This window comes from Nicotiana attenuata, chromosome 11 (genome assembly GCF_001879085.1).
Source record: "Nicotiana attenuata strain UT chromosome 11, NIATTr2, whole genome shotgun sequence".
Classification (NCBI taxonomy): domain Eukaryota; kingdom Viridiplantae; phylum Streptophyta; class Magnoliopsida; order Solanales; family Solanaceae; genus Nicotiana; species Nicotiana attenuata.
Window position 1 is genome coordinate 30,704,191 of NC_031999.1, and position 24,605 is coordinate 30,728,795.

Here is a 24,605-nt window from a genome sequence, read left to right on the forward strand (position 1 = left end):
TATAAAAGGTGTCTCCTCTTTTAATGCATGATTGATTTAGACATTCAGAGAAAAAAGAAAGCATTTACAAATAAAAAATGCCAAGTTGTTCAGGTAAGTCCTTAAAATAAGGCAAGAATAAACAAAAAAGAAGTTAAACACAGCAATGGAAACTTTATAATATTAAAAAAAAAATTTATGAACTAAGTTGAACTTAAGTCATAACATCAAAAGTTATTTAAACAAAAATGCCCCAGTAAAAGGGATTGGGTAACGGTTTCCACAAAACACTTGAAAAGACCAAGCGTTACAACCACAAAGAAAAAAATATATATAAACAGAAGGGACTGGCGTCAGAACGTTTTACTGAGAATCTTAAGAGAGACTGAAGCAGGGACATGAACAACACAGCGGTCAACTTGACTGAAGGATGGGGATACCCGTAGTCATCTTCAAAACATGTTCAGAAGCTTCTATTCACGGGTGAGACAGAAAAATCTTGGTTCCTGCTGAGTGTGGCGTCGAGGAGAGTCTCTTTGATCTTGGCTAACTCAGATTCAGAGTTAAATTCTTCTTGGGCTAGCTTCAACGAGTGGTGATATGCGGAGAGATTCTGAAAAAGCCCCAAGCTCGACTTTGCAGATGGCAGTTTTATTCGAAGGATTTCATAATCTCTTCCCAGTCGGGCAACTTCATTTATTTAACTTTTCATTTTCGCAAGGCAGAAGCTTGAGAGAGTAGCATGGGAACTTCTAAAAAGCGAACCTTACTCGAGGCATTCCCGGGGTCTTCTTGAGCTTTGATCGTGTTTGCACGAGTTCACCAACATATGTCTTTTTCACCCAAGAGATCCTTCAATTCTCTAATCTCCTCACTGGCCTTGGAAAGTTGCTCAGAAAAAGAGGTTTCAAGACGCAATTTCTCTTTATTTGCTTGGCTTGAGGAAGCTTTTACAACTGCCAACTCTGAAGTTAAGGCCCTTACTTGCTGCTCCAAGGTACTTTTACTTTCTTCTAAGGTTTCCACATCAATTTGAAGACTGTCACACTGTCCCTTCCAATTATCCGCCTCCATTTGGTAGTCACGCATTAATTGTTCAGAGAGGGTAACTCTTTTCATCATTTCCGTGCCAATTAAATTGACCTAAAAGAAAAGAGAATGTGAGAACTCTGAAAATAGAAAAAGGTTAAAGTAAAGCTTGAAAAAGGAGTACCTTTAAAGAAGCATGCACTATGTCATTCATCAAGGTCAAAGAACTGTGGCTATCAAGCTTAGCTCTTTCAACTGGACCAATCAAAGGCTTTAGCCACACGTCTGCTTGACCTGATTTCCTTAAAAGATTACCCTCAGCAGGAACTTCAATAGTGACTTGCCTCATAGCAGCATCCCTACTCGAGGAACCAACCTCAGTATGATGAACATGAGGGGAAGGGATTGTTGGAGGAACAGTAGAAGCAGTCAAAATAGCCTGGGGGGGGACGGGGAAAACATCCACGATCGACAAAGAAGGAGTCACAGGAACGGAAGTAGAAAAAGAAGCCAGGGGTGCTTCATCAGAAAGCAGACCAAAATCTTTACTACCAAACCCGCAGTTAAAAAGTTGTTCAACAGAATCATGAGCAGCAGTGGGAACATCATCAACATCATCGGGGATCACCACCGTGGCTTCAGCAGGCTCGGTAAGAGGAATAGAACGGCGGGGGGATGCTTCATCATCAGAGACAATACGTCTACGAGCCCGTGGCCTTGTTACTAAGGAACCCTCATCTTCCTCTTCTTTAGAGTCTTGGTCATCAACGACTTTTCTTTTCGATGAAGAGCCCAAAATTATTTCTTGGGCCCTTTCCAAAGAGATACGAGAAGCCACAACTGCCTCGGCTGTAATCCCTCGAACTGCAAATCCTGATAAAAAGAAGGATTAAAATAAGTTCAGAAAAAGCAATATGTGAAATAAAAAAAAATATTGTCTCTGGCCGTGAGTTTTCACTTTCCAACCAAATCGTTGGGAAAGAGTCTTCCAGGATCTACCCTCCATTGGGGCAGCATTCAACAACTTTCCTACCCAAACACGGAAATTGGGAACATCGTCCACAATTCCCATGGTTGCTGGAAAATAAAAGAAAAATTAGAATAAATAATCATCAAAAATTAAAGGGAAAAAGGTACGAGAAAAGTACTCACGTGCAAAATTCCACTTCTCTTGGAAGGGAACATTATCATCACCCACCAAACCAACGGTGGGGGCAGCAACAAACCTAGCATACCAGCCACGGTCTCTGTCATCCTCTGGACTAACCAGAACTCTTTTGCTCCTTGCTACTAGAGTGAAAACTCCAGTGCGAAAAAGTCTGGGGGAGTAAAGATGAATTAGGTGGGAGAAAGTAAAAGGCACACCTGCCATATTGGTCAAATGTCTTAAACAGGCAACGACCCTCCACACTATAGGGCCAATCTGACCTAAACATACGTCGAAAAAATGACAGAATTCTAGGATGACAGGGTCAATAGCAGGTTTGAATCCTAAAGTGAAAGGATATGTATAAACAAAGGAAAATCCCATCAAATAAGAGGTGATTCTTTGGTTTGCATTAGGAATTATGATGGGGAAATCATGACTCCACTGGCAGTCTTTACGAACTAAAGAAATCAAACCTTCAGTGATCTGAGTTGGGTAAATATCAGCATGATCTAAAGAAGATACTTGATTTCTAAGAGACTCTCTATCATTATAGAAGGATAATTCCGTAGGAACTATCTCCTCTACCAGAGGTTCACGTCGAGGGCCACAACTGGATGAAGACCCTAAATTACGTAGTCTACCACCCCCTCTTCTACTCCTATTAGGGGCAGAAGGAAAGTTATCAACTATGGAGACTCTCTTAGGGTTAGGGTTTGGTGAAGCCATGGTAGTACGAGGAAGGTAAAGAACAAGAATTGAATATTCTAAAAGTTTTACGAGGAAGATGAAAAAAACAATTGAGTATTCTGAAAGCTTTATGAGGAGACAAAGGCAAAAAACTAAATTTATACTAGGAAGCAACCGTCAAAGGAAAAGGTACAATGATGGGAAGGTCATAATGAGAACTGTCGCTTCATGATTAGTGAAGCCGTAAAAAAGCCTTAAAAGGCGCTGCAAAGTTGCAGAGCCAATAAAAGGGCACCACGTGTAATGAGCATTAAATGGAAGTGACAATTGAAACATCGATTCTATCATAGCATTAATAGCGGTAAATATTCCCGCCTTAATGAAATCCACTTCCCAAATATTCAATTGATGAATAAATGGCAAGTGGGCGGACTATCTGTATTGGTTAAAACCGTGTTTATGCATATCGAAGTGATTGAAAGATGACGTGTCATGACACGTAGGCAGGTCAAAGAATGATGATTAGCAAAGAGGCACGAGTTGCAATAGATATGAGCGGAAGCACCAGAAGAGGCACGAGCAAATGTTCAAAAGACTCGACGCTCGTACCTATTTAAGTCTAAAAGTTAAGAAGAATGAACCTGACAGCACAAGGGAGCCCAAATACAGTATTTAATAAGTATTAAATACTGCAAGCATTGGAGAATATGTATTAAATTATAATGATTATGTAACGTAGCATTTAATATCTTTAATCCTCCATAATGACCTAATTATGACAAAGGCAAAACGTAAAACTTAAAAATAGCTATAAAAATGAGAAGACTGATAATTTGTAGGGACACACAATATCAACTGAATATACTGATTTAGTTTGTTTTCTGCTATCTATCTTATTGTCATCAAAAGAATCCATTTCTTTTATTCATTTACGATTGTCAGTAACCTGAGTTCTTCCAAAAATAAAGCTTTGACCTAAATTTCATTTTTTGGTTAAACACAAGGTCCCCACATTTTGAAATTTTTTCGTTCCAGAAAGACAGGATTACATACCTCTTCTAAAGGCCAAGAAGTGCAGAATACTACAGTATTTCCTTGGGCCAGTTAGATTTGTTCCACCACCCCTAGAGCATAACCGTAAACTTGAAGCCAAATTAAGGGTTCAATTCATAAGCTCGAGGTGGAGACAAAAAGTGATGCGCGTCGTGCCGCGGCGTTAAATCAAGCGCTTGTTGGGAGGCAACCCATCTTTATTGCTTTCTTTTATTTATAGTTTTTCTAATTTAATTTTGTATTGTATCATTTTTGTAATGTCGTTTCTGATTCTAGGAGCACATGAAGCAAAGCCATTGGAAGGAAGCAAAATCAAGCGAGATTGTTAGAACAAAGTATGGGGTGCCTGCACAAAGAACCAAGTCTGGGAGAAGTCTGAGTATCCCATGAGCTGCTAATGCTTCGGCCTTTGGTCTACTAGGGAGTTTCTTTTACCCTCTTGTATTTATGGGTGTGCATTGGGAACAGTGCACAATTTTAAGTGTGGGGTGAAGAGACTTTTTGGGTGATTTCCTATGCTATTTTAGTTGTATTATTTTATGTGTATTGAAAAAAATCAAAAAAAAAAAACTTAGGTAGAAATAATCCCTCTTGGTTTTTCCTATGGCCACGGTTCTTTTTCAAGGGATGACTCCTTGAACCGGGTAGTAGTTTTTTTTGTAGGTAGAATTTTCAAAAGATTTTGGACTTTTCCCTACGATGGACTTCCTAGACAGTTTTCTTGAGGGTTTAAAGTCTAAAGAAAAATACAAAAGAAGAATTTTTTTTTCAACTGATAATGGAATGGGAAGAACTTGAGTGTCTATGTTATTGACATGGTTTATATCGGGGCTAGAGGTGGAGCATTTGTGCTGAGTAATTTCTTCTTGATTCTTGTGACTCTATGCCTTGAGAATATGTGTGACTTCCTTTTGACGCTTGGGCTCGTTTATTGACTCCTGTTGTTACTTCCTAGTGGTTGGATTATATGATGACTGTGCTAGTTGCTTTAACTTGAGAGTCGGGTCTGAGCCGTCCTGAGTAAGTCATGTGCATTGTGTGAGGTGAGATTCTGGTTGTACTCTATGCCATCCCTTGTTAGTCTAGAACTTGCCCCGTGTGTGGGTCGAAGCGAAATGATTAAGTCTTGTGAGTTTAGAAAATGATATAGGCGTTTCTTTGATTGACCCTTGAGCCTATTTGCCTACCATTGATAATATTATCCGTAGTCAACCCTTTTGAGCTTGTAGACCTTTTTCTCTGGCACCCACATTACGAGTCAACCCCTATTTTGTTCTAAATCGTATCTTGTTCACCCTTTACCTTCGAAAGCACTTAAGTCGCTGAAAGAGTAAAGAAAGAGATTGGGTAGCTTTTGAGTGGAACCATAGAAAGTCCGACAAGGTGCATTTGTAGGTAAAATCCTTACTAGCCGAAAATACCAAATTAAGGAGAGTGTAAAAAAAATACAAAAGAAAAAAAATAATGAATGACATCTCCTATATCTTTGTTTGGGCTATTGAGTATCTATATTTTAATGTGATTAATGAAGAAGGGCTTAATTGTGTATGGTTTCATGGCAAAATATTCAATTGGTCATGACAAGAAGATGTGCTTAAAAGTGAAGTGTGGCGTATTAAAGTGCTTAGGAGGGTTAGTCACTATTTTTCTATATACATCATACCCGTCCCTTAGCCTACATTACAACCTATAAAGTCCTACTTGATCGTAGATGTTACAAGCTTAAATTAGTCGAGTCTTACACTACGGGCAAGCCTATGGTACGAACTTGGGTGGCATATGAGTTTCTTTGCGAGAGTGAGGGAATTCTTTCAATATGTGAGTCCTTAAATTATACTTGAATTTATATTTGAGTGTGCGGGCTGATTACTCTCTTTGCTTTATTGGTGAAGGCACATGTTTTACGACTGATAGGTAAAGAACTCATATCTTTAGTTGGCACAAGAAGCGAGTCATATAGAGAATGTAGTGGAGTCAATCTTTGAGGCTTGGATGTTAGAAGAGTCACACAAATATTTTAAATAGTCTTGCCATTGGTCTAAAAATGAGGAAAGATGTCAATAGCCCTTATGTTGGGTCCTAAGCGTTGATATAAACCATTGTCTTTGCTATGATGCTTGAGTATGTTTTTGAATTGGGTTACTTGCCATGTGCTTAATTTTAAGTTGCTCGAGGACGAGCAAGAGTTTAAGTGTGCGGTAATGATAAATGATGAAAAATGCATGTTTTTGAGTATATTTGCATATTATTTCTTATGTGAGTTGCAGGAGATTACATGTTTATAAACACATAGTATGCTCATTACATGTTTATTGTGCGTAGAAATGAATTTGGATGGAAGTTGGCAAGAATTGGATGATTTGATGCAAAAAGAGTAGAGATGCAAGACCTGGAAGCGTGCCACAATTGGTGCATTGCATGAAGGTAGGCGCGAAATGGCCTAGGAGATGAACAAAAAACAGTGAAGTATGGAGGTTGGCACTGGACCTGGCACGCGAAAGAACAAAGAAGAAAAAAAGAAAAAAAAACTGGGAGCGTGCCAGAAGTCGCGCGTTGCACTAACTTTGGCACGCGACTCAGCATGTCCTTTTCGAATTAGGAGAGATCAAGGACGCCCCACATCAACCCTAATTGATATAAATACATCATAATAAAACGTCATTTTGAAGGGGGGACACTACTTTAGGGTAAGACAACACCCAAGGAGGCAAGAATACGCTAGGAGCAAGAAGGAAGATTCAACCACGAGTGTTTCATTTCTTCTTCCTATTTTTCATTGTTGGTTATGAATTTTAGTATTGTAGTTTTATATACTATTATGAGTAGCTAATTTATTATCTAGAGTTTTGGTGGAACCTCTTGGAGGATGAATTCTTGTTATGTTTTAATATAATTTAACCTTTGATTTTATTTACTTCAACTACGTGCTTATTTCAGTTGATTGAATGGTCATCGATTGACTGTGCCTATTTATTATGTATTGCTTGAGAAAGGATATATATTTAGGTGGTTGCTGAACAACGTTACTCCTAAGGTATATGAGAGATCAATACGGCAAGTTTAAAAGCGTGATTAGAAATAACGAAGCTTTGACGTGATCCTAGTGAGCGCTGAAAAAGTGCGAGCTAGCGTAGTTCGAGAGAATATGACTAGTACATTATTGTAGTTGCTCGAGAGAGAATTACGATAAGTCGAGTGCTCATGATCAGTATAGAATACTTAGGCGAAATTATAGGAGACGTAGCAGGAAGGATTCCGACAATTTGAAAAATCATAACTCTAGGCCTCCTTAATCTTGTCTCCAACCCTTAGTATCTTTAGTTTTTAATTTAGTACTTTAATTTGTTAGATATAAGAATCTTAATCTTTATAACTTAGAAATTTATTTGAGCTTGTCTTCTTTGTGATATTGAACAGTTATAGCGAAACCTTAGTTATCTGTGTGATTCGACTTCGTTCTTTTAGACCGGATTATATTTACAGCGACCGCTTATCCTTTTTAGGACTAGAATTAGACGTGATTAAGTTGTTATTTGAAAAAGGTTATTATCAAAGGAAGGTGAGTAGTAGTATTCCAGTAGTTAGGACTCTTGCCTGTTGCCTCTATCTGTTGTCTTTTTCACTTGTTCTTATTCTATTAATAATTGTTTTTTCAATTACTAATTTGGTGGGGAGATCGATGTGTAATAAAGTTGCTTATTTGGTTGCTTTATTTATGGAGTATTTGTTTATTTTTATCTATTTTCGGGATGTCTCTATCTGTTACCAAGAGTTGTATATTGAGAATGGTGGGTCCCGCACAAACTCACTACCTAATTCCAGATCCTACGCCACAGCTCACAAGGACATGTCGAACCAAGTAATATCATGGCAAATTCTTCAGAAAAATTATGACTTTCATAATGGAATTTGATGTGAGATTTCGAATATAAATATTTACATAATTTTTTTTTGTAAGTCAAATACATGTACAACCTATTCAACTTGGCCCTATTTTTTATTTTGGCACTCTATCTCAACCTTGATCCATTTTGGCCCTCCAATTCTATTTTTTATGTTTCACTTTAACACAAAAGTTGAAACCAGTGCAAAAAATATAGCGCGTGTGTATACACAAATCTGAGGTGTAATAAACATCCAATTTAATGTTGCCACCTGGTTTTTTCATTCATGTCAAACGGGTCAATACTAAAATACCCGAACCCGACCATATTTTGCCCCATCTTCATTCTCAACGTTCCAAAGCTTTCATCTGCCGATTTCATACCTGAACCATCCAGAAAATTTCAAACTTTTGCAATTTTATTGTTCATTTATTAATTCTGATTACTTTTTTGTGGGTTTATTTCATCTAAGCTTGAAGTTTGAAGTGAATTCATGTCTCAAAGAAAATTATTTTTTCATAATGGAATGGATATTTGTTCTTGTAGATTTCAAGTTGAACTGAAAGTATCATGGACACCAAGAAATCTAGGTTGTCACTTTTATAGGTGTAAATTTGACAAAGTAAGTGAACCATTTTCGGATTTCATTTTTAGTGTTGTCATTTTCTTGTGTAAATAAGAAGCGGACTTAATTTTACCCAAATACGGTCGGGTTCGGGTATTTTAGTATTGACCCGTTTGACATGGATGAAAAAACCAGGTGACAACATTTAATTGGATATTTATTACGCCTCAGATTTGTGTACACACACGCTATATTTTTTGCATTGGTTTCAGCTTTTGTGTTAAAGTGAAACATAAGAGTTAGAGTTAGAGGGCCAAAATGGAACAAGATTGAGATAGAGTGCCAAAATGAAAAATGAGACAAAGTTGAATGGCCAAAATTTCACGGTATAGCTAGTTTTCGAACTGGTCAATCAAAAATAGCCAGCGTTTACCAAGTCAATAAAAAATAGCCACTGTTTTGCTGCAATGGAGACCGGTCCAGCATAATATACTGGAGTTCGACGCACTTGTGCAGCATATTATGCTGGACCGGTATACTTTGCTGGCTCCAGTATAATATACTGGAGATTGGAGCACCGGTGCTCCAAACTCCAGTATATTATACTGGACCATTATACTTGCTGGAACTCCAGTATATTATGCTGGAGTTCTAGTGTATTTTTGCTGGAACTCCGTCATATTATGCTGGAGTTCCAGCATACTATCCTGGAACTCCAGTATAATATGCTGGAGTTCAAGTATACTAATGCTGGAACTCCAGCATAATATACTGGAGTATTTTCCGGGTTTTGAACAGTGTTTTCGCTCAGATTTATCTTTACATAAAAAGTGGCTAAATTTTGATTACTTTTGAAATTGGGCTATTTTTTAACGACCAGTTGTAAATCTGGCTATTTTTAAAAATACCCCAGTTGAATGGGCTGTATATGTATTTGGCCTTTTTTGTACGAAAAAATCGAACAGCTTATTTGTTTCATAAGAACGACTCTTAATGAGGTTTATGTACTTAACTTTTTCTTTAGGCTCTCGACTTCTCGAAGCTGAAGGGAAGCCTTGGCATAATTGGTAAAGTTGCTGCGACATGATTAGGAGGTCACAGGTTCGAACCGTGGAAATAGTCTCTTACAGAAAGGGTAAGGCTGTGTACATAGACCCTTATGGTCCCGATCCTTCCCCGAACCCCGCTGCATAGCGAAAGCTTAGTGTACCGAGCAGTCCTTCCTGACTTCTCGAAGTAGCATTATCTAAGCAAGTTTCGTCAATACGTTAAAAGTTATTGAACAATTTCACAAGATAAATCGTGTCTATCCGACAACACTTATAAAAATTTGGTCACAACAGAAATTTGTAAATGATTTGTACCAAAGTTATACCCCATCCATCATAACCTATGGACAAGGCAAGGTTTGCCAATCTACCTAAGACAAATTATGTTCCAATGCTATTTTTGCACAGATTCTTTAAACAAGGATAAAAGAATCATATTTTGTACAAATCCCTCATCTATTCAATCTGTTTAAACATGATTAGATTTAGGTCAACCTGTCCATTTGACACCTTTAGAATATCATGTTTAAACATGATTGGCAGAATATCACGTATAAAAATCAATGTATTTAATTTTATCGCGAATCAGACATCACTTTAGTTCTTTCAAAGTGCTAAAATTTAATATTTTACTTATGATTTCTTTACTACCCACAACTCTAATAAATGTCAGACCTCTCTGTAACATCTCTATATAACAGTCATTCATAAAAGCCAAATTTTTTTCAACTGATTTTTATGTTACTGTTATAATATATATCCTCTATAAAACACTTCACTATAACAGCCAAAATTATCGGAATGAACGAAGTTGCTATAAAAAGGTTTGACTGTATTACCAATCTTTTTGTTTAAATAACATGTTCCTTCATCATAGCTAATATAGGAACTTCACGGCATCTTTTCAAGTCCCTTTTTGCCAATCTTGATATAACAGATAGATTTTTTTAAGTCACCTCTTGCCAAATATGTTCCTTTGAAGAATTCATACAAAGAAAATAGTAAAAATAGAGAGTATACAAAAGGACCACATTTCATATCCAAACCATGTACAATCACTAAGCAAATTTGTTTCACAATACAAAGCTACCAAAAATTTAGAACTGATAAAAGAGCCAAGAAATGGCAGTAAGAAAATCCAGCCCAAGAATAAGCAGGTTTAGAAGAAGAAGAAAAATGAGTCAAGAATTATTGAGCGTTCCCGCGATGTTCGCAAATAAAGAATGAACCAAGAAAGTTACCTAAATATTTAACAAATAATTTTACACTACCTCCTGCAGTGATATAAATCTATTCTTCAATATCTTCCTGAGTATCAAAATCAATAGCTGAATATAGCACCATGTTCTCTCTGTAAATTGCTCAAATGAGGCCAGTATTATAAGGATTATATGCTTGTACAGGCATACCGGGGCCGTATGGATTGGCATTTGCTCCGTAAGGGTTGGCGAAAGGATTCGCAGACGGTTGTGGTTGGGGAGTCATCATCATCATATGTTGTTGTTGTTGCTGTAACATGAAAGCCTGTTGCTGGTTCGCCATGGCTGCCATTTGCACATTAGTTGGGGCTGCCACCATGTTTGATACATAGAACGGGTCGTATCCAACGTTTGGCATCATTTGAGAAGCTGCTGGTGCAGGTTCCCACGGATTATAGCTCACATTTTGGTTGGTTTGTCTCATTGCATCATCATACAAACTATCTAGTGTAAGTTTGTCAAGTCCTCCAGCCTAGTTTTTACAAAAGTAGGAAGCGTCAGTATAAGTATAGCTCTTTATACATGTGAAGAAAAATGTCCACCGGTGCATCTAAATCTTCTGCATATAGGAGCGGATCCACGATTTTACTTGATGTGTTCAACCTTTAAAATTCTTAGACTGAACTCATTGTGCTTTTGAAATTATAGATTTGGAGTTCAATATTTATTTAAATTTCATAGGTTTTTCACATGAATATCTATGCTCCGTATCGAAAATATTGGGTTCAGTTGAACCCATTGTACAAAGATTGCATGCACCTCTACTTGCATCCATTACTTTAGCCCCCCAAATTCAAGACGGTGAAACCATAATGTTGTCTCTTACAATACGATTCATTCAACTTTTTAGTCAATGGGCACTGATTAAAAGCAGTGAAATGAGAAAGATGCGTAATTGTACCAGTTTACTCGCTGTAGTGGCACTCTCATTCGAGCTGGGAGCTTCGACAAGAGCCAATTCCCAGCCTGTAGCTCCATTAGTAAGATTTGAAACAGTTGAAGCCGGTGGGTTGCTAGAGCCTGTGACAGCACCAAGAGTCAGAATAACAAGGCTCGGGCGAGTTTCAAACATAGTATATGGTGCAATTGATTTTGAAACACGTACCAACTGGTACGATAGCTAAAGCCAAAGAATTTTTCTCATCTAGTTCTGCAACTGCTGGAGAAGGATCATCCAAAGACTAGGGACAACAAATATGAGGCTTTAAATATCCAATCATAGAGTTAAACACAATAAGGTTATAGATGAAATATGTCTTGAAACTATTACCAAAAGATCAGCAGGTTCTGCCGGCGGAGCTTCCGTTTTAACTGGCTCAGGCTTTGGTTCAGGTTCTTTTTCAGGTTCAGGTGGAGGAGGAGAACGGGAGCCAGCATCTTTGACCTCTGGGTCCTTTTTGTACTCAATAGCCAAAATAACTTTGGGTTCCTGGAAGTTGAATATAAGTTGCATAGAAACTTAAGATCTGGTTGGAGTAAAACAGACTAGTACATATCATAAGCTATCAGTTTTCTAGAACTGCATTATTTTCAAAGAAGTATTTTTACATACTCGGCCCAAGAAGGTCCGCACGTGAGTGGGCTTGTTAAACATAAATAAATATTTCATCTATGGTTACTAGCTCCGTCCAGAGATAACTGACATTTATCAAGGTGTGAGAGAAGATTGCTTACCGAATCTTTCCGCACGGTAGAAGCTCGCGGTGCTTCTCTCACATACTCCTCCATTGCTTGTAAAAATGATGCAGGGGGCTTGAATATAAACAAAATGCAAAAAGATTAGGGAGACATCTACAATGGTGCAATCACGAAAATAATTGCATATATTTTCCAGAAAAGTTTTCTGGTACCTGCTCAATTTTAATAAATTTCTCGCCACGTCCCACGTCAATACTTTTACATATTTCGTAAAACTCTGAAAGTGCCTCAGCCTAAAAATAAATGGAGGTGTGTCAGCAAAGGTGTCTAAATTCCTAAAGGAACACAGTCTCTTGAACTGTTTTGATGTATATTAGCTGGCTCTTAAAATAATCTCTCGGGATGGTACCTGCTGACCAGCCCTGCGGTATATATCGAGAGACCTAAGAGCATCAGTCCGTTGCATCTCAAAGAACTGCCAAGTAAAATAACTCAGTTAACATTTATTAGCTATTCCAGAGGAGAAATAAGACTATCTATATTATAATTTATAGCCAAAAGAGAAGCCCACCTTGTCAACTAAATTAACTGTACCATCACTGATAGCATTGTAGATTTTAATGCTCTCCGAAGCAACCTATCAAAATTTTAATAAGCAATCAGATAGTGAGAAACCAAATACGTTAATCATTTCTGATAAATCGGTGAAGAACAGATAACTTACCATTGAAAGTGCTAACTGAACCACAAAATTGTGAACAGATGCCCCTTGTGGCTGCATGAAAATTTCATGATCATAAGTTTAAGCACAATTTACTGTATATGCTAATCTAAAAATTCCAAATCAAGGACATTTTTTTTAAAGTAACCACCATATCGAACTGATTATCAGGAGTAACATACCTGGCAGCCAATAATACGATACAGAAGTTGCTGTAAGGCTGGTAACTGCTCAAGCAACTCCGGTGTGTCCAAATCTTTAGTTCTCTGCATTAAATGCATAAAAAATATAAGGAAATCTCAGCACTCGATGTTTCACTTCACCTAAAGATAAGAAGATTGATATAGAAAGCAACTGGATCCTCATAATATAGAAGACCGATTGTTGCACAAAACATAATAATATCCACAGAAATAGGCCATCTAAATATAAGAAGATTGATACATGCATATGTTTTTTTAAGAAAGATAATATGTATGTATGTGTGTGTGGATACATACACACACACACACATACATATATATTGTATGTGTGTATGTAATGTATATTCCTTTAACTAACTATTGGAAGAGATTAAAAAGGATGGTTTACTTACCGGACGATCGGTCTCCACATCATATTTCAGCACTCGAAAACATTCCAGCCTCTCCTCCAGGAACAAGGCATACGAACGCACCCAAGCAGAGTAATCCCATGCTGAAGAGTTTATCAGAGCAATTTTCGATTTCAGTGGGCAGCACTACGGCCAACTTCCTATAAGCAACAAATAGGTAGATAATATGTATACCATTTGGACTAGAGTCATCTTTGAAATGAGCCATGTTAAGCATGCGATTTCTGCTGCGACCATAGTTAATAAGTTCCTCCTGGAATGTAGGGTCCACCTCTCTTAAAGCGCGGTGAATAACGATCAATGTTTTTAACGCAACCTGTTAACAAATGTCAGTGACAAATGAATCAGTAAAGGTGCTTTAAGCGTCAACTTTGGAGAGGATTTGAGTTAAGATTATCAATTATCAAGAAATCAAGGTTATTCAAAGCGCGATCAGCTTTTATGCTTGATGAATTGATGTGAAACCAAGCATATTAAAACAAAGCAAAATGATTGCTTAAAACATTCAAACGAATACTTGATTATCAACATTATTCCTCAGCTCCAAAAGTTAGACCGTCCACAAAAACAAGACGATATTTAGTCCTTTGCGACTGAAGCTAGTTTCAGAAAGGACGGGCTTATAATCTGATCTGTCCTCACCAATGAAATTAAGGTCAGAGGCCATCAGTATCATGTGTCAGTAGACAGAATAACTAAGTACACAAACACACTTACTGTTGTCTTATCTTATAACATATCCGCTGCATAAGGCTCTTAATATATTGGATCTCCACATGAACAAGAGAAAGACGATCCAAATCTTAATGGTTCTCCATAGGACCTTAGTCACGTCATTGTTCTCTTGAATCATGATGCTATCTATGATGTAATGTCGCCTTATACTTTACAAACTACACACTGGATCTTAGTCATGTCAATGATCTCTTGAGTCATGGTTGCTATCCTGCGATGTCGTCTTACTCTTTAAAAGCTACAGAATTCCCTGACAAAATAAGGTTCAAATGCGTATCTTTCCCCTTATTGAGGATCTAGTGATATACCCCTGAAATTCAGGTCCCTCTTGATCCAGGAAGAGAAATTTTCGAGTGGCATAAGAACAATGGACTGACTGCCCAACCATAAATGAATTGTTAAATTTAGCTTTGTGGCCTAGCCCAATGGGATAATGTATATGAATCCCAACTCATATAACCCGTAAAATAGAAAGCAATTACTCTTGGAGGAAGTTGTTGCTTAAAATGCAGTAATTATGTTTCCACTTTAGTCGAATAGTTGGAAACCTGGAAGCTAATGAACTGGGAATTAATACCCTATTCAATGTATATGAGTTTTTGGCTTGGAAATTTTGGCGCCATTAATGTAATAACGTGGCATTTATGGGACTGTAACTCAGTTACCCAAATCACAAGCTTATAGGCTTGGACTAAAAAAATTCCCTCAGTGTTCCTGGTCTCTTGCACAAAAGGAAAGAAAAGAAATCTTAAATAAATATTTATCTTGAAGTGTTTACAAATAAAGCCATAGGGAGCAGCTGTATCTCACGTCTTCTCTTAGAATCGTTATGGTAATATGTGGGGTTGTAAATAAGAAACAAAGATTAGACTAACAGGACTTCACCAAATCAGTATTTTGAGGACTACTTATCGTTAGGTATGGGACATGCTTATAATGAATTTATCTTTCATGAAAAAGGTGCTACCAGATTGAGTTTATTATTCATACCGCCCAATTATGCGTCTTCGACAATCTTCTTGCAAGAGCATGAATGCAGTATGCAACATCAGCTCGAGGCCTGGTAGCCGAAATGGCAGAAAAAATGGCTGAAATTGAGAATCAAAAAATTCAATCAAGTCCATCCCGAATGCAGTTTATCGCTATAATTCAGTATGTTACAACTCCATAACAAGACGATCTGATACTTACCTCTTATGTACTTCTCCTTTGCTGGTTGTTCAACATGATTTGTTGCCTTAACTATAGCAATATCCAATTCCTAAAGAACATTAAGAAAACAGGTATTAAGAGAGCACCCTAAAATGGAAATAGAACGAGAATAGGCAGCAAAAAAGAATATCATTACCTTATAGCCGCTATTAATTTTAGCTAAACTGACAGTAGTTGTATCCTTAAGTGCTCCAAGGGTTTTTCTTAAGCTGTTCTGTGTACCTCCTCCTGACATTTTCTCTCTTCACGGCAAGAACTTCCAGCAGGCAGTGGCTATAATAATAATAAGTCCTACATTAAATGAATTCAAATGTACCGTAACGAAACTAAACGTTTCTCCAATGATCAAGATTGATTCAATAAAATTCCAGAAGAAGTGACAGAATGCTATCCTCTAAACTATTAGATAACCGACCACTTAGAATCCGACCAATTGCATACAAAAGACACAAAACAAAGACTTTCGACAAATCTTCTACTCATATGGTATTCATTTCACCTGAAATCCGAACACCCTATATCTAAGTCATTTTGATTTTGGTGAATCTAAACAAAGAAACAAAGAATTAAAAGAACCCACCAAGAATCAGGCTGCACATTGATTCAAACACTCAAAATCAAAGATCCAACAAAGTCAAAATTCAATCTTTACTCATATCATACATCAAGTTTTCAGCTCAACCAATAATCCCACAACCAAAATGGCCAAAGGGGTCTCTTCCGATGTACAAATAAGAACCAAAATAGCAGGTTTAAAACTCAACTTCATTATCAAAGATCCAACAAAGCTCAAAACTTCAATCATTACTCATTTATACCTCAAAATTTTCAACTCAACCAAAAATTCCACAACCAAGAAAGCCAAAAGGGTATCTTCCTATGAACAAATAAGTACCAATAAAGAAGGTTTGAAACTCAACTTCATTATCAAAGATCCAACAAAACTCAAAAAGATTCAGTCTTTACTCATTTTATACCTCAATGTTTCAGCTCAACCAATAATTCCAAAACCAAGAAAGCCAAAAGGGTCTCTTCCTATGAACAAACAAAAAACAAAAACGCAGGTTAGAAACTCAACTTCATAATCAAAGATCCATTGAAACTCAAAAATTCAGTCTTTACTCATTCATACCTCAAATTTTCAGCTCAATCAACAATCCCACAACCAAGAAAGCCAAAAGGGTGTCTTTTTATGGAAAAATAAAAATCAAAAAGCAAGTCTGAAAACTGAAAACTCAAGTGAAGTTGAAGAATTTCAGAGAGAAATTTGAGGAGAAAGGAAAGAGGGGTGGAAGGGGGGAGGGGGTGTTAGGACAAGGGGGAGTCTTTTTTGGTGGCCTGCACTTGCAGCATAGAGAAGAAAAGTCTCCAACAATGAATTTTGTTTTGGTTGGCGGTCGGCGTCATTTACCATTTAATTTTATTGTATTTTTTAAGATTTAAGCATATCTATACACTTTCTTTTGTCAATTCATAGTTTTTGTGTATACTCTACTCATAATTGTACACGTTACTTGTGTGTGTATATATTCTCTCTGTCTACTGGTTCACTCCTTTCTTTTGCTTCTTTCTTCCATATATATATATAGAAGCTTCGTTTGACATTTTAGTGTTGAATTTAAGTTTGATGCATTAACCAACAAGGGTTGTGGTAGAGTGGTAACTACTCTTTCATTCTTAATCAGAAATTTCGAATTCGAGTTTTGACATGAAGTCGCATTTGTTAGGGAGCTCTTTACCCACTTTAATTTCGGGTTCAAGTCCTAAGTATGGAATTGTCTTTATTAAAGAGCGTTTACCCCTCAATATTTGGAATTTTTCAGTACAAATCCAGATTTAGTCGAGCTCCAATGAAAATACCGAATGATGAAAAACCAAAAAAAAAAAAAAGTTTGATGCATTGAGTCTATAAAATTAGCACAATAGTTAGTTTTTTGATAATTTATAATCTAGCAAAGCGGTGTGGGATAGCAGTGGGTATATTATGTTGTTGTGTTGTATAATCTAGCAAAGATGATAATTACTTAATTGCTATAAAAAAAAATTCCTAATAAATTTTCTTTACACGACCATATATATATATATATATATATATATATATATATATATATATATATATATATATATATATCTTAAATCTTAAATTATTTGCAGTAAGTTGGTAATGTACGTTTACTTGCAGCTTTGGAAATTAGGAACTTTCTTTTTCGGTTTTCGCAATTTACTAATATGATTAATTAAAATTTATGTCGCGTAGTAGGATTCACTAAAAGGGACAAAGAACTAACTATAATATTTTATTTCTATTACTTAACCACAATCCTTTAATCGCGAATGAAAGAATCTCAACTTACAATACTTTTAGATTATGAAAATTTGGCTAAGGTGCGTGCAAGATGGGCGGAGCAGCGGAGGAAGTGACGGCAAAAAAATGTATAATAATTATATCGATAAATACAAAATATATGTCATTATCTTTAGTTAAATTTTACCCATTTATGGAATTTGTTGTTGTTATCTTTACTTAAATTTAGCACTTAATTATAATTAAATTCAAATGTGATGTTTGTATGGGTAAGAATTCGACCCCACGATAATTAGCGAGGCTAATCCCGTTAATAGTTAATTCACGATTAATTAGTGGCACGACCACTCAGAATTGACGACGCTCAACCCGTCCCTGGCTCGGTCAACAAAGGCCCCGGCCTATCCACCACTAGAAAGGCGAGACCTCAACGTGGTCACGGCCACTGAGAGACAGCTCACGAAGCCCACAGCTATAAATACCAAGAGAAGGGACCCCAGAAAGGGGGGCTTCTTGACCACTAGTGAGAGGAGAGAGAAACAAGAAAATATACCCCTCTTATGGGAAGAGGAAACACCATTGTAAGGCTCTGAAACTCTTCATGGAGAGGCAGACCAAACAAATATTATCAATAAAGGTTTCCAATGCTTCTCCCCCTAATTCTGAGTTCTTGTTTTCATTTCATTCAATTGGTCCAACGGATTATTACGATTTGCTATGATTATCCCGGGATTTATTTATATTGTTTTGTACTCGTAAGATGTGTAACATTTTTTGAGCAAACAGAAATCTTGATAATAAACACATGATAAATACGTCTAGAACTTAGAAACGCAACTCTTTTGTTCTCGCAAAATCTACAAGCATGGTAGAGTTTCTGACAATTCATTAACTTTAATTTGGCTTCTACTTTTTTTCCATTTCCCCGTGAAACAGTTAGTAACTTCCGATGCAAGAAACGAAATGTACACATCTTAGAGAAATAGCTAAAAGCCAAACTAATACTACACATAATATGTCGATTTAATTAATTATCTTAACAGCCTAGCTAGTAGCTAGGGTATGTTGAAGGTACGTAACTATACAAGTATTTGTTTAGTTCACATCCATTTACAAAGAGAAGAGTCGGGAAGTCTATTACGTAAATGATCACTCAACTACTCGAAATTATCTAGTAAAGTCATCTTTCTTTTGTTTGTAACAAGAAAGTCATTTAACTATGCATACAATAGTCAGAAGGCCAATCCCAGATTTTTCAAACTTTTAATTGTCAAATACATATTTTACCCCCTAAATTATCAACATTCATCCTTTTTTTTTTTAAATTTTTAAATATTATGATTTTAATCTACATTATGGACTTAGTTAGGCGACTTTGCTAAAATTGGTATTTGGCATCAAAAGTTTGAGAAATCTAGTTGAGTGACCTTCTGAGCGCTATAGACATAGCTAAGTGAACTTTGCTGTTACAAACGAAAGAAAGATGACTTCAATAGATAATTTCGAATAGTTGAGTGACCATTTAAGTAATTGACTCAGATGTATTGGGGAAAAACTGAATTTAAATATTGAAGATGACATGTCATGACCCGTGGACCGGTCAAATAGTCAAAGCATGACAAACAGTTAGAAGACACGAGCAACAATAGATGCGGGAGAGAAGATACGAGCTACTATCCAGATGAAACGAGACTCGTTCCTGTTCGAGCCATTTAAAGCTCGAAGATCAGAAGGAATTGAATATATGAATCTGATAGCGTAAAAGAGTCCAAATTCAACATTAAATGCCAAATACGTTAGAGAATTTGTATTTAATAAGAATGATTGAATAACGATTCTTTTAATATTATTTACTGCTCGTAATTGCCTCATTAAGACAAAGATATTACACTTTCTCTTAGAATTGACTATAAAAGGAGAAAGTCACAACATTTGTAGGACACGAAATATCATTCCGATTATACTGAAATATACTCTTATTCATTGCTTTATTGTTGTTCACAAAATCTCTTATTTCTTGATTATCAGTAACCCGATTTCTCTATTAAATTCTAGCTTTAACCAAATATTCAGTTTTCTGGTTAAACAAATTGGTTCCGTTACCGGGAATCTGATAATCTATTCTCTTTAAGTTACATTTTATCTGTTCATGTCGAACAACAACAACAACAACAACAATAATAGTGAGAATACCTTGGGAAACCATGAACATCAAGTCCATCAAAATCAAGGTGATTTACAAAACATTAACGTGGTTCCTCCCCCACAAAATTCACCACGTCAATCTCGTGAAGGCACTCCTACTCCTGAATCCCGGGCTGTTGAACAAGAGCAATCTGAATATTTTGAAGGAGCGGATGACGCTTTACAGAAAGTAATTGATGCACGAGTTAACAAAGCTCTTCAAACTCTTATTAGTCGATTACCTGTTGCACCGCCCACACCTACACCTAATAATAACACACTGGAGAATCCTCGTTCTGGCCTTATCAATTCTGGAAATGGAGGAACCCCCAGTGAGCCACAGGAAGGAGAACCAGGTAATTCAAGTAATTCTCATTTGCAAAATTTAGTACTAACTTTGTAGAAACAGCTTAAGGAACAAAATGAGCGCATCGAGCAAATCCCTGGTGTTCCTCCTGTGATCAAAGGAGTGGATGTGGATAAGTATTCGCAACAACCTTGGAAACCAAGTGCTGCTCCCCTTCCAATCCCTAAAAAGTTCAAAATGCCTGAAATCTCGAAATATGACGGCACAACAGACCCACGTGATCACGTAACTGCATTTACTACAGGTGTAAAAGGCAACGATTTGACCAAGCAAGAAATCAAATCCGTGTTGGTCAAAAAATTTGGAGAAACACTCACCAAGGGTGCATTAACCTGGTATTCTCTTTTACCTGAAAATTCTATAAACTCTTTTGCTGAGGTTGCAGATTCTTTTATTAAAGCGCACTCGGGAGCTCAAAAGGTTGAAAAAAGAATGGAAGACATTTTCAAAATTAAACAAGGGGACTCAGAGTTGCTCAGAGATTTTGTTGATAGATTCCAACGTGAAAGGATGACTTTACCCCGAGTACCTGATAATTGGGCTGCAATAGCTTTTGCAAGCAACTTAAATGATAAAAGTTCAGAAGCCACGTGAAGACTTAAAGAAAGCTTTCGAGAGTTCCCTGCAACCACTTGGAAAGACGTTTATAACAGGTACAGTATGAAGTTGCGAATTGAGGAAGATAACGTACCTCAGTTTCATCATGAAGAAAGAAGCAATTCCAGGAGGTCAGAAACCGAAAAAAGATCAGGTAAAAACAGGTACGATCCATATATGGGAACTGTAAGAAAAGACTCACGGTCAAAGGAGGATAATCAACGATATGATCAAAAATCGAGGAACAGGGAATCTGGTTCTGCATCTAGGTTCAGAAATGACCGAAACAGACAAGAGTCGCGAGATGATGACAGAGGTTTAAAAGCGAGATTCGGTGGGTATAATTTCAATGTTACTACCTCTGAGCTCGTAGCTGTTTTAAGAGGCATGGGAGACAAGGTACGGTGGCCAAAAGAGATGCGGTCAAATCCAAACAGGCGCAATCCAGACCATTGGTGTGAGTTCCACGATGATCACGAGCACAAGACTTCAGAATGTAGATTCTTACAAAGTGAAGTGGATCATCTATTGAAACAAGGGTATCTCACTGAGTTATTTAGTGAGAAAGGGAAACAAGCCTATATGAAAAATAGGCAAGAGCCACCAAAACCCCCATCACCCAAGAGAACCGTGAATGTTATAAGTGGGGGAGAAGATATTTATGGTGTAACATATACGGCTTCCAACAAGGTTTCGAAAGTAACGATTACACACGGGAAACGGGTACGGCAGGTTTTAGAAAATGAAAGTATTTCTTTTGATGATGCGGATACTGAAGGAGTGATGACCCCCCACAACGACGCACTGGTAATATCTTTACTTGTACATGACACTAATATAAAACGAGTTTTGATTGATCCAGGAAGTTCCGTAAATATTATACTACTGAGGGTATTGCGTGAAATGCAAGCTGAAGACCAAATGATACCGAAGGCACATACCTTGTCCGGGTTCGATAATTCAAGTGTGGTAACAAAAGGAGAGGTAGTTCTAACAACTTTTGCTGCAGGTGTTGTTAAAAAAACTAAATTTCAGATAGTAGATATGGAAATGGCTTATAATATGATCATGGGGAGACCTTGGATCCATGATATGGAGGCTGTCCCATCAACTCTACATCAAGTTATTAAATTCCCATCTCCATGGGGAATATGCCAAATCAGAGGCGATCAACAAACATCTAGAAGCATTAATTCCGTTGCAGATTCAGTTGTTAATAGTGGAGACAAATAGCAATTACAAAATTTAGGTGAGGGTAACACGGAGTCAACCTCACCTGAGCAAAAGCAAACAGATGTAGATTCGAGGCCTGAGACCATTCAAGAACCAGAGGAGAACGAAAATATCAAAACAACGATAGAAGAGCTAGAGGCCGTGGTGCTGTTTATACATTGGCCCGAGAGAAAAGTATACATAGGAGATAATCTTAGCCCGGAGGTAAAACGTAAATTGATTGAATTTTTAAAAGCTAATGCAGATTGTTTTTCTTGGTCCCATTCTGACATGACAGGGATACTACCGGAAGTCATGACTCATAAGTGGAATGAAGATCCATCATATCCTCTCGTCAAGCAAAAGAAAAGGAAGCAAGGAACTTTAAAAAATAAGGTGATTCAAGAGGAAGTTCAAAAATTGCTAAAAATTGGTTCAATTCGTGAGTTAAAGTATCCTAACTGGTTAGCTAATACTGTTGTGGTTCCTAAGAAGAACGGTAAATGGCGAGTTTGTGTAGATTACACAGAGCTTAATAAAGCCTGTCCAAAAGATTCCTTTCCTTTACCACACATAGACCAGTTAATTGATGCTACTGCAGGGCATGAGCTATTAAGTTTCTTAGATGCATATTCAGGTTATAATCAAATCAAGATGGATCCAGGTGATGAAGAAAAAACTTCTTTTATAACAGACAAAGGGACTTACTGTTACAAGGTAATGCCTTTCGATCTTAAGAATGCAGGTGCAACGTATCAAAGGTTGGTCACACAAATGTTTCAAGAACATTTAGGTAAAACCATGGAAGTATATATAGATGATATGCTAGTTAAAACTCAACATTCAGAAGATCATATATCACACTTATCTGATACGTTTAAAATTTTACGAAAATATAATATGAAGTTGAATCCAGAAAAATGTGCATTTGGAGTGGCGTCAGAAATTTTTTTAGGTTTTCTTGTTTCTAACCGTGGAATTGAAGTGAATCCTGCACAGATTAAGGCCATTGAAGAAATTCCAGATATACTTTCTAACAAGAAAGAGGTTCAAAGATTAACCGGGAGAATTGCAGCTCTGGGAAGATTCATTTCCAAGTCTTCAGAAAAATGCTTCAAATTTTTCTCAGCTTTAAAGAAACAGGATCATTTTGAATGGAACGAAGATTGTCAGCAAGCACTTAAGAATTTGAAAGTATATTTGTCAAATCCACCGTTGTTGGCGAAACCAAAGGTAGGAGAGAAGTTACTCATTTATCTTGCCGTGTCAGAAGTTGCGGTAAGTGCTGTTTTAGCTCGGGAGGATCAAGGTAAACAATCTCTTATCTATTATGTAAGCAAGTCTTTGCTAGATGCAGAAACACGGTACCCGCAATTAGAAAAATTAGCGCTAGCCTTGATTATGGCATCTAGAAAATTAAGACCATACTTTCAATGTCATCCCATTGCTGTGGTTACTGCTTTTCCATTACGAAACATTTTACATAAACATGAATTATCAGGTAGATTAGCGAAATGGGCTATAGAATTAAGTGAGTACGACATCACTTATCAACCTAGAACTACTATAAAATCTCAGGTATTAGTTGATTTCGTAGCTGATTTCAGTCAGGGGATGCAATTAGAAGCTGAAAAAGAATTACAAGTTTTTAACGGTGCAAACCCGGGGACTTGGGTTTTATTCACTGACGGTTCATCTAACGTAAAAGGCGCAGGTTTAAGAATAGTTCTCGTACCACCCACGGGTGAAACTATTAGACAAGCTATAAAGTGTCATTCGATAACTAACAATGAAACACAGTATGAAGCTGTCATTGCAGGTTTGGAATTGGCTCGGGAACTTGGCATAACCCAGATTATAATCAAGAGTGATTCACAACTTGTTGTTAACCAGATGCTGGGGACTTATGCGGCCAGGGAATCACAAATGCAAGAATACTTAGGAAAAGTACGTGAATTAATAAAGCAGTTTCAGACGTGGAAAGTTGTGCAGATACCAAGAGATGAGAATTTAGAGGCAGATGCTTTAGCCAATCTCGCATCTGCAGCATACGTGGCAAAAGATGCAAATGCTTCAGTTGTACATTTATTTCATTCCATTCTCGAGCCTGATAAGAATGAGATAAATTTTAATAATTTAACCTGGGATTGGAGAAACGAGATTGTTGCTTTTCTGCAGTATGGAACCGTACCTGATGACAAAAGGAAGGCACACGCGCTTCGTAAAAAGGCTGCTCGTTACTGTTTATATCAAGGAAACCTTTATCGAAAGATGTTCGGTGGACCATTAGCAAGCTGTCTTGGACCTTCCCAAACAGAATATGTAATGAGAGAAATACATGAAGGACATTGTGTAAATCATGCGGG

The 24,605-nt window shown here is 37.1% G+C and overlaps 1 protein-coding gene across 2 annotated transcripts; it reads right to left on the reverse strand.

Annotated features, from left to right (window-relative positions):
* Window positions 10,412-16,995, reverse strand: LOC109234308 (putative clathrin assembly protein At5g35200). Of its 2 annotated transcripts, none has more exons than XM_019400235.1 (17): window positions 16,707-16,995; window positions 16,552-16,609; window positions 15,711-15,865; window positions 15,554-15,623; window positions 15,353-15,450; window positions 13,802-13,943; window positions 13,610-13,710; window positions 13,197-13,280; window positions 13,018-13,068; window positions 12,865-12,930; window positions 12,703-12,768; window positions 12,506-12,586; window positions 12,330-12,407; window positions 11,926-12,084; window positions 11,761-11,836; window positions 11,557-11,675; window positions 10,412-11,127 (listed from the first exon to the last, which is right to left on the reverse strand). In XM_019400235.1, the coding sequence occupies exons 3-17, from the start codon at window positions 15,807-15,809 to the stop codon at window positions 10,759-10,761; spliced, it is 1,659 nt and encodes a 552-aa protein (XP_019255780.1). In that variant the 5' UTR covers window positions 15,810-15,865; window positions 16,552-16,609; window positions 16,707-16,995; the 3' UTR covers window positions 10,412-10,758. The 2 variants fall into 2 exon arrangements, with proteins under 2 accessions (XP_019255780.1, XP_019255779.1); XM_019400234.1 differs by having other exon boundaries at window positions 15,711-15,847; window positions 16,707-16,994.

Coding starts and splice junctions, on each gene's coding strand:
- LOC109234308 (XM_019400235.1), bottom strand. CDS start 15,809: ATGTCAGGAGGAGGTACACAGAACAGCTTAAGAAAAACCCTTGGAGCA. Junction 13,711..13,801: donor AGATGACTCTAGTCCAAATG/GTATACATATTA, acceptor TAAACTCTTCAG/CATGGGATTACTCTGCTTGG. Junction 11,676..11,760: donor TTTAGCTATCGTACCAGTTG/GTACGTGTTTCA, acceptor GTGCTGTCACAG/GCTCTAGCAACCCACCGGCT.